Source organism: Phaseolus vulgaris, chromosome 3 (genome assembly GCF_051622355.1).
Source record: "Phaseolus vulgaris cultivar YP4 chromosome 3, ASM5162235v1, whole genome shotgun sequence".
Taxonomy (NCBI): Eukaryota; Viridiplantae; Streptophyta; class Magnoliopsida; order Fabales; family Fabaceae; genus Phaseolus; species Phaseolus vulgaris.
In genome coordinates, this window is record NC_143500.1 from 31,344,151 (window position 1) to 31,355,556 (window position 11,406).

Genomic DNA, 11,406 nt, shown 5'->3' on the forward strand with positions numbered 1-11,406 from the left:
ATGAAAAGCTAAATCAAAATTGTCGAAGGTCCGACACCTTCGGACTTATAATCTGTGCGTTCAATATGTAAAAAAAATATCTAATAATTAAAAACTAAATCAAAATTACCGAAGTTCGGACACCTCCGGACTCAGAATTAGTGCATTCAATATGTAAAAGCAATATCTATTCATTAAAACCTAAATCAAAATTGTCGAAGGTTAGACACCCTAGACTCAGAATCAATGTGTTGAATACATACATATACTAATCATTACTAATCAACACATACACGCAAATATTTATTATAAAATTAATTAAATAAACTAACATACTAAACTTTAATTTTTAGCAAATATTTATTATAAAATTAACCTTTTATTTTTGGCACGTACAACGATAGAGTTGAGGGTGCAAGGAAGTCTGGCATAGTGGTTGTGGCGGGACGAGCGCGATGGAGAAGCCCGCACGGTGGAGAGACACGTGCAACTGCAACACTCCGACTGGTGGCTAGGCGTCAGGAAAACACCGATGATGTCGGACGATGCAAAGGAGAGAAGAAGACGAAGGCTTAGCGACGTGGGGGGGGGGGGGGGCTCAGAGGATTTGTGGGGAAAGGTGGGGAGAGCTCGAGGCATGGAGATGCTCGGTGACAGTGGCAATGGTGACCTCGCAAGCAACACCAATGGAGAAGAAGAGGGACAACAATGGAGAATAAGAGTGAGCGTGATGGAGAAAAAGAGTGAGTGCGAGCGCGAGTTGGGGCATTTTGATTTTATATTCAGTTTTATAACGACGGTTCATTAAAGTAATCATCGTCATTACACTAGTGCAAAATGAAGAAAAAGAATGCTCTTTATTTAGTGTGGCTTTGTGCTTACACACATTCGTAAAAAATGCGGTGGGAATTATGAAATTATGTTGATTTACAAGTGCGGCTATGTGTAAAGCCGCATTTGTAAATCAAGCGTTTTGATTTACAAATGCGGTTATTGGTAAAACCGCATTTGTAAATCAAAGCGTTTGGATTTACAAGTGCGGTTTTAGCAATAGTCGCACTTGTAAATCAATACGCTTGATTTACAAATGCGGTTTTACCTAATAGCCGCACTTGTAAACCTTTTTTACCCTAACTTTTGGAGCGCGCCACATTCTTTCATAGTTTCTTTCTCCTCTCTGTGTTTCCTTTGCATTGTTCCTGCTCTGTTCCAACTCGCGTTTGCACTTCGCGTCCATTTGTTCTTCTGCAGCTTCATTCATTTGGTAAGTTCTTCGAGCTCTCTTTGTTCTGCACCGAATGTATGTATACATCTTTTTCGTTTTTCTTTAGTTTGGTTTCTTACATGGTTTTGCATTGCTCGAAGTACTGTTACATTGCCTTCGTGGGTTCTTGTTGTGGGTTTTTCTCTTTGCTCTGTCGCTGCTTCCTTATCCGCCACCGCTTCCGCTGCCGCCGCCATTGCTGGTGCTCCTGTGCACTCTTCACCAACGAAGCCTTCTCACACAAGGTTGGTGGTTTTTTAAATTTTTTGATTTTTTTTTAATGTTATGAATTTGTTTTTTTTTATGTATTATAATTTGTATTTTTTAAAATTTGTATTATTCAATATTTATTATAATTTGTACTTATGTTATGTTAGTTGTTAGTTTAGAATAGAATTATCGTGGTTGTATTGAGTATGAGGGTGTTCGACCATCGACAATAATACGTGCTGGTATTGAGTCCGGGGGTGTCCGACCCTCGGCAAACACGTGAGATAGAACCCTGATTCTGAATGACTATTGCAGAATATAATGGATCGAAATTGGTTTAATTATGTTCGTATAAGCGATGAGTACGAAAGAGGAGTAGAAGAATTTATACAATTTGCACAACCTAACGCAATTAATAGTGGCCATGATGGAGCAAAGATCAGGTGTCCGTGCGTTAACTGTTTGAATGGAAGGATACTGGATGTTAATATAATGAGGAAGCACCTTTATGTGATGGGTTTCTTCAATCTTATATAACTTGGACATGGCATGGTGAATTATTAAATTTACCACGTATTTTCGTAACTGAAGAATATGTGGGGTCCACCATGGATGAAGCAGTACATGATGATGTAGATGATGATCGATTGGAGGACATGATTCATGATGTAGGAGCTGAGTCTTTTGAAAAAGTGCATGGATATGGAAGTATGTCAAGCGATACAGAGACTCCATTGTATCATGGATCAACTAACTTCACACGGTTGTCGGTTGTGTTAGAATTGATGAATTTGAAGGCAATAAATGGATGGACTGATAAAAGCTTCACGGAATTGCTTCAGTTGTTGAAGGATATGCTTCCAGAGGGAAATACTCTACCTAATCGTAATTACAAGGCCAAAAAGATTCTTTGTCTAATGGGTATGGAGTATAAAAAGATACATGCATGTCCTAATGATTGTATATTATATCGGAAAGATTTTGAATTGTTGAAAAGTTGTTAGAGGTGTGGGTTATCACGTTATAAGTTGAAATCAAAAGATGATGATACTATTGAAGAGATAGAAAAGCATGGACCCCCAATGAAGGTTATGTGGTATCTTCCCATCATTCCGAGGATGAAGCGTTTGTTTGCAAACCCAGACGATGCTAAGAATCTTAGATGGCATGCAGATGAGAGGAAATGTGATGACATGTACCGACATCCAACTAATTCTATTCAGTGGAAGAAATTTGATGATGAGTTTCCAGAGTTTGGTAAAGAATCAAGAAATATCTGACTTGGTTTAGCTACAGACAAAATGAATCTGTTTGGTAATATGAGTACAAATCACAGTTCATGGCCTGTTTTACTAGTTATTTACAACTTACCTCCTGGATTGTGCATGAAGCGAATACATGATGTTGTCTATGATGATATCTGGTCTGAAACAGCCAGGGAATGATATTGATGTTTATCTAAGTCCCCTAATTGAAAGATTTGAAGTTAATGTGGGACCAGGGTGTTGAAGTATTTGACAGATTTGCTAATGAAACTTTCAAGCTTCATGCCATGTTATTTTGCATCATCAATGAATTTCCGGCGTATGGTAACTTATCAGGTTATAGTGTTAAGGGTCATAAAGCATGTCCAATATGCGAAGAAGACATTGCTTCTCAACAATTGAAACATGGAAGGAAGACAATATAGCTTTGGCATCAGAGGTTTCTTAGAAGTCATCATCCTTACCGGAGGTTGAAAAAAGCCTTTAATGGACACCAAAAGGCTAGTGGTCCACCAACTCCATTAACCGGTGTTGAGGTTTACGAAAAGGTAAATAACATAGACCACACCTTCGGTAAGTAAAAAAAAACGTCATTTGTGACAAACATTTGAAAGAAGAAATCAATCTTCTTTGATCTTCCGTACTGGTCGAGGTTAGAAGTCAGACATTGTATAGATGTAATGCATGTTGAGAAGAATGTGTGTGATAACTTAATTGGTACACTTCTTAACATTAACGGGAAGACAAAGGATGATCTAAATGCTCGTTTAGATTTGATTGAGATAAACATACGAGGCGAGTTGGCACCCATAGAAATGGGTAAGCGTACATATTTGCCCCCAGCCTGTTACACAATGTCAAAAGATGAAAACAATTAGTTTTTGTCAATGTCTAAAGGGTATGAAAGTGCCACAAGGACATTCCTCAAATGTGAAGAGCCTAGTGTCAATGCAAGATTTGAAGTTATTTGGGTTGAAGTCTCATGATTGTCATATCTTGATGCAACAGTTGTTGCCGATAGGTATTCGTGGGATCTTACCAAAAAATGTTAGACATACCATAACCCGTTTGTGCTCATTCTTCTCTTCCATCTGTTGTAAAGTCATTGATCCATCAAAACTAGATGAACTTCAAAATGAAATTATTGTTATCTTGTGTGAATTGGAGATGTTTTTTCCTCAATATTTTTTTGACATCATGGTTCATCTAGTGGTGCATCTGGTAAGAGAGGTTAGATTCTGTGGATCAGTGTACTTAAGATGGATGTATCCTGTTGAGCGGTATATGAAAATTTTGAAAGGTTATGTTAAAAATCATTATCGTCGAGAGGCTTCAATGATTGAAAGGTACATAGCTGAAGAAAGTATTGAATTTTGTTTAGAGTACATGTCAAAAGCAAATCCAATTGGTCTTCCATCTAATTCATGGCACCACAGGCGTTCTACAAGTAAATGTTTACGTGGTGTGAATATTGTAAGCAAATCTCGATCAGAAGTCTTGCAAGCACATTTGTACATATTGAATAACACAAATGAAGTTATACCTTACATAAAAGCACATATAGCCATTGTGAAGGCAAATAACCTAAGACAAGCAGAGAAATGAGTCTTGATGGAACATAATAGAACTTTCATGCCTTGGTTTAAAGACGAGGTGTTCAAGGATTCAACGGCATCAGAGACCTTGACCTGGTTGGCTGCTGGATTGAAGTTTGATGTCATCTCATGTACAACGTATGAAGTGAATAATTGTATATTTTACACAAAGTCCATGGATGAAAAGAGTACAATTCAAAATTCTGGTGTTACTCTTGAAGTCGAGTCAATGCAGTTTTCGACTTCGAAAGATACAAATCTAGTACTTGGATCAATGGCATACTATGGGTTTATAGAAGAGATATGGGAGGTTGACTACACTAAGTTTTTCGTTCCAGTTTTCAAGTGTAAATGGGTTGACAATAAAAGTGGGGTTAAAATTGATGAATCAGGATTCACACCAGTGGACTTTCGAAAGATAGGTATCGAGATGAGCCATTTATAATGGTTCAACAAGCATCTCAAGTTTTCTATGTGAAAGATCCTACGTCAGAACATTGGTATGTCGTTTTACACGGGAAAAAACAAGGGGAGGTCATAGATGATATTGAAAATGGTGACCCCCGTTCATTCACACCAATGATAATTTATAAAGATGACGATGTACTTGATGATGTACATGCAACCCGTAAATAAGCATTTAGAATTTTATGTATTATTTTTATATGATTTTAATTCGATGCAGATTAACTAATGTTTGTCACCTAATTTTTTTAACAGCGACATGGATGACGATCAGACCCTAATCAGACCTCGATCTGGACGAGGCAGTAGAGGACCTACTAGATTGAAGCGTCTCGCATTGAGACGTGCTGCTGGTGAGAAGACACGTGTTGACATTGACGTCAACACTGGGGTGGCTTTTGGTCCTAAAGCAGATGAGTTTATGAGCTATCTTGGAGTTGTTTCTTGTGAGAGGCTCTCCATTTTGATTAATTCATGGGATGAGCTGTCAAAGGTCGATCAGAACATAATCTGGGAGGATGTTCTAGTAAGCTTTACATTATTATTGTTACCATATAATGCTTTTTAATATTCATTGATTAATTTTAATTTGGTGATGTTATTTTCCAGGCAAACTTTGAAATTCCTAATGTGGAACCGCTTCGATCAAAGATTATATCCAATATCGGACTTAAATTTCGTACCTTTAAGTCAAGACTAACTTTGAGAGACGTTTTTGGCGACCTTAAAGACGAAAATCCATGTTTAAAGTAGAAACATATTGATGAAGAAACATGGCGTCTTTTTAAAGAAAGCCGTGAAAATGAGGCTTGAATGATAAGTGAAGTAACTTAACTATTTTTATTTATATAACATTAATAAGTTTATCTTATTTAATTCACTTTGTTTATTTCAATTATGACAGGATCTTTGAAAGAAAGCTCAAGAGATAGCTTCGAAGAATGTTACCCCTCACATACTCTTTCGTTCAGGGTATCGAAAATTTGAGCAATCACTGATGGTGGAAAATGAGCAATCTAGACAAGGGACGTCGTCTGAGAATGTGGAAACAGGGGTCACTTCTCCTCCATCTCCACCTTTTCGCCATGTAAAATGGAAGAGGGCCCGAATTAAAAAGTCGGGTGCACCAAGTTCTGAGCAATCCGGGGTTATCATCGAAAAAACTGTAAGTTATTTTTAGTTATTTTCATTTATTTTAAAGCTTTAATTATATTAAAAACTGATATGATTTTTGTCTCTTGCAAGATTCCTTGGAATCCCAAGGTAATTTTGTTGCTGAAGGAAGTCACGATATCCTGGTTGAAGCAATTGGACGACCTGAGCATTGTGGTCGTGTTCGTGCAGCTGGACAAGGGGTTGAAATTAAACTATATTTTGGAGTTTCACAATGAAAGTCATCCTTCTCCTCCAAAGAGAGCAAAGCTGAAATGAAGACTAAGATACGTGAAGAATTAATGGAGGAGATGAGAAAGGAGACTGATCTGATGCGGCTAGAGATAAGAAAGAAGAATGATCAAATGCGACAAGTGTTTCTATCGCAACAACTTTGTGCTGAGCCGATTCAACCCCTTGTTATTCCCACTCCCAAAAGCACAAAGGGGAGTTGTGCGGCTCCTACAACATCAAGGGATGATATCATTGGGCAGACGAGGGAATGTGAGCTACTGGTAGCGGCCGACAAGCTTCCTCGGGTGGTGGCCCTTGGAAAAGTCTATGAAGAGGAAACCACCTTACATAACGTTCCTCTCTCCCCTGATGTGGCAAAGGTAACAGTTGAAAAAGTACGAGTACCTGATGCTCGTGTTCCACTACCTTCAGATGAGATAACCACTGTGGTCGATGCATTTCAGACATTCGTTTCCTGGCTCAGACACCTCATTCGATTTATGCCACAACCTCATGTAATAATTTCATTTCATTATATTAATTTATATTTATATTTATATATTACATATAATTTAATACAAATGTTCTTTATCATGTAGTAACCTCTTCGGAAACCAAGTCCGGAGAAGAAGCGTGAGGTTCCAGTTCACGATCCTATAGCTTCCTCAGGTCTAGTTGCTAGTCAGATTGGTCATCAACCTTTTGAAGTTCCGTGGGATGATACGTTTTTTCAAATAAACACTGAACTGCCATTGATGATGTACAACACAGATTTATTAGAATTTGTAGCTGGGGATCAGGAGCTCAATATAAATATAATTCAATTTTTTATGATGTAAGTATCTTTACCTATATTTCAATTTACTTTATGTTAAATTATTATTGATCATGCTTTAACTAATAACTTGTAGGTTTTTGCATGGAGTCTGTCTCACTGAGGAGAAGAAAAATGTGTATGGATTCTTAGATCCTGCATATACTAATCCCGTTTGACCAAGGTCATATGAGACCCAAGCATACATCACTAACACCCTGGAAAAAGAGGGAAAACAAATTTATTTATGCCCTTATATTAATGAGTAACTTTAATTATATGTCATCAATTATTACTATTTCATGTTTTAAATATTTACTAACACTTTTCATGGATGATATAGGCATCATTGGCAGTTACTTGTCTTATCAATGGTTGATAAGACTATTGTGTGGTTTTGTTCCCTACGCAAGAAGATACCCACAAATTTTAAGAATATCATTAATACATAAGTACACTATAAACTTAACTTTATATGTTACTAATTAACCATCTACTAACGAGGTTTTTTGTATTAACCAATTCATGGCGTGGATATAACATCCTAAAAGGTCGATCCAGGACAAATAATTTGAACTGGATAAGAATAAAGTTTGTAATTTTTTTCTTTCTCTTATCATTGTTTATCAATATACTAACTTTTACTTTTTATTGAATTATAGTGTAATAAACAACTAGGAAGCTATGAGTGTGGCTATTACATTATGCAATGGATGATTACCATTGTAAGACTAGGTGTTAAAACTGGTTGGAAAGAGGTAACATGATATGTTAAATCATTTTTATAATTCTTGAACATATATGTATCTTAAAACTAATTTATGTCAACTATATTTTGAAATGCAGTTATTCACAGAAGAAATACCAATGAGTTCGGAAGCCACGTCATATGTGAGACATTCTTGGTCCACATATTTCATAAATTTGTATAACTCTAGGATAGTTGATCAATAGTGTAGGGATTATATGTAATTTAATTACTGTTTGTAATGTACATTTTGATCAATATATATTTGATTCTCTGAATTTATCTGAATTTATTTATTTGTCTGGCTGAGTATATATAATTGAATAAGTTAATTTATATGGGTTTAACACTAAACAGATTGCACTAAAAGAAACCACTATTTACAAGTGCGGTTATTTACCAAAGCCGCATTTGTAAATCCAGCGCATGATTTATGAATGCGACTATGGTAATAGCCGCATTTGTAAATGTTATACCCCTAAACCCTGTCACATGATTCAGAAGCATATACAAATGCGGCTACCAGAAATAGCCGCACTTATAAATAGTATTTACAAATGCGGCTATATAGCCGCATTTGTATCTCTTTGATTTACGAATGTATGCTGATCAAATGCGGCTCACTTGTAAATGTAAAATAACCACCCTTCTTTAGCATTTCTGCGCTAATGTTATTTTAAACTCAATCCAAGTGTAATGATGGTTATAATTATAATCGTATAATCGTCGTTATTTCTCACCAAATATTAAAAAAATTAAAAAAATGTCATCGCGCTCTTTGTTACGACGAATTTCTATTAAATATCGTTATTCTTAGTCGTTATTAAATTTTTTTGTACTAATAAAAATGTAAAAGTTAATTAGTGATGGGGAATATATATATTCTCGCAAAGAAAAAAAAATCTCATTATATGATGCGATAAATTGAAATTTTCTTGAATAAAGTATATATATATATATATATATATTTATTTATTTTTATTTTTTTTTCCAAAGATGATTTATGTATTTGATTAAGATATTTAATCTTTTTATTATTATAAAATTAACATTTATTTGTGATGGTATATTGTAGTGTTTACCTAAAGATAAAACATCCTTAATTACCTTATCAATTTTTTATGTCATAACGTTTAATATATAAATAAAATTTATATCATCATATTACTATATCATAAAATGTTATTCCTTCGTATAAGGATTTTTAAATATTTACATCGTCAAAGAAAACATCAAAGAACTAAAAAGAAAATTTCATCATCTTTACTCTGATGTCTTAAAACCTGCAACATCCTCTGCTCACGTGCAACGCACGAACATCGCAAATTTTTAAAAAGAGTAATACTAACAAGAAAGTGGAGTAAGTCAGTGACTTTAAACCTTCAATAAAAATTTAAATTTGAATCATCCAATCACAATCATATGAATTTTCACACTTTATTTGTTCCAGATATACTAAAGAGTCAAGTGTTTGTAAATATTTCATGTTTTACATCATTCATGTGCATACTCATCTAAATATCAAATCACCTCATATAATAGGTAAATCCATATGAATCTTTTTCGAGTGTCACCACCTAATACTATTAATCTATGTTATTCCAATACACTAGTAGAGTTAAGATTGTCCCTTCCACATAGTATTCACAAATCCCACTTTCCTAACCATCTCAACCCGGTATTTTCTTTCTTGAAAATACTGTCTTGATCACAATCCCCATAATTCATATTTCATCTCATTCATCAACATACAATTCAATCACATATAAACATATAAATGTTTGTACTTTTAAAACGATTAAAAAATAACAACAATAATCACATGAGATACAAATTTCCCAAATCAATTGAATAGATTATTTTAAAAACTTATGTTGCATAATAACTTAAATCAAATATAGCTATGTGAAAGATGTAACAACTTTCAATTTACAAAATATAATGTTTTTAAAAATATTTAATTCAGTTTCATGATCTATAAAAAAAAAGGAAAAAATAAACAAGCAGAATAACGAATATTGTAAAAATAGCTTAAACCAATTAAAATTAGCTTTGAGTCGAGAAAAATTTGTTGAACCCATAGAAATTTAGCTAAGCGAAATTTGAGGCACAAAACACCAAAAACTGCATCTCAGATATCAAATAAATACATCTCAAATATGAAATAAAGTGAAAGAAGAAAATAAAATAAAGTGAGAAGAAGATGGCCTCCTTTATCCCAAGGCACCTTCTTCTCTCTTTGGCTCTCTCCTTCTCTATTCTTCTTCTTCTTCCTGTCGCCCTTTCCGATGGCCCCGAAGAAGCAGAAGCCATCTCCCACCACGGCGGACAGTTAATCACCGGAATCTTGAGAGTTGGCATCGCCTGGTACGGCCCAATTCCAAGAGTCCAAAGGAGAGCCATTTTGTCCTTTTTCAGGTCCCTCAACACCATCCAACCCAGCGACGATAACCTACCCCAGGTCGCAACGTGGTGGAACATGGTCGAGAGTTATCAAGCATACGCCAAACCAGGTACCGTTGCTTCACCCAAGATCAGGGTGAAGGTGGTAAATGAAGTCTTCGACGAAGAGTTTTCGTACGGAAAAGTACTCATCTCAGATTTCATCAAGCCCCTTATCCCCTTGGCAACTGGCGGAATTCCAAACACCCTCGCTCTCATCGTGGCCTCCAAGGGTGTGAGCGTACAGGACATGTGTGCAGGATCATGCGCCCAGCACGGTCTTCTAGATAACCAAACTTTTGTTGCCGTGGGTAACCCGGAGGACGAGTGCCCTGAATGTGCGTGGCCATTCGTCGCGAGCAGTGGAAAAACCGGCGAAGTGATGATCCCACCAAGCGGTGATATTGGAGCAGATGTGATGGTGAAGTTGTTGGCAGGAGGTTTGGCCGGAGCAGTGACAAACCCTTACGGTGATGGGTTTTTCTCAAGTGCACGAGGAAACCATTTTTACGAAGCCACAAGCAAATGCCCTGATCTTTTTGCTTCAGACCAAATACCCGTGGACCCTGAAACTGGTGCTGCCTTTAATGTTGTTGGCGAGAAGGGCACCAAGTTCTTGCTCCCTGCCATTTGGAACCCCAAAACTTCTTCCTGCTGGACTCCTCTCTAGATTATTTTCTCATTCCTTTATCAAATCTCTATGTCATTTTTACCATTTTTATGACAGTATAAACTAATTTTTTCGGGATAAAAAAATAAAAAATAAATTAAAAATAATGTATGTGTGTGTATATATATATATATATATATATATATAGATTAAGCGCATGAAATTTGAGGTGACCGTCATTTAATATGATACGTATAATTATTAATGAGTTCTGTAATTTCTTATTGCCTTCATTTTTAAAACATGGATAAATAGTATATTAAGTTTCTTAAATTGTATAAAAAATCCATAGAATAAACAAATTATGTTGTCATCCATGTATTATGGTAATTATTTGGTAAAAGTGTATTTAAAAGTACAAAATGAGAAAATTTCACAAAAATATCATATTTGGATTCTTTATTTCATAAGATAGGATATTGTGAAAAATATTTACCCAGATTAATAAATAATTATATAAATAGCACAATTTACTCTAACAATTCATAACTCGGTTCCATTCTTAACTTGATTTTATAGTTTTATTTATTCATTTAAAAATAAAGAAAAAACAATTTTAAAACTTTAA

The 11,406-nt window shown here is 35.4% G+C and overlaps 1 protein-coding gene across 1 annotated transcript; it reads left to right on the forward strand.

Annotated features, from left to right (window-relative positions):
* The first annotated feature begins 9,903 nt into the window (after window positions 1-9,903).
* Window positions 9,904-10,923, forward strand: LOC137805858 (protein EXORDIUM-like 6). The gene has a single exon (XM_068605759.2). It carries the CDS (start codon window positions 9,930-9,932, stop codon window positions 10,836-10,838), a length of 909 nt encoding a protein of 302 aa, XP_068461860.1. The 5' UTR covers window positions 9,904-9,929; the 3' UTR covers window positions 10,839-10,923.
* The last annotated feature ends 483 nt before the right edge of the window (window positions 10,924-11,406 follow it).

Excerpts from the sequence above, each read along its gene's own strand:
- LOC137805858 (XM_068605759.2), top strand. The coding sequence starts at position 9,930 with ATGGCCTCCTTTATCCCAAGGCACCTTCTTCTCTCTTTGGCTCTCTCC.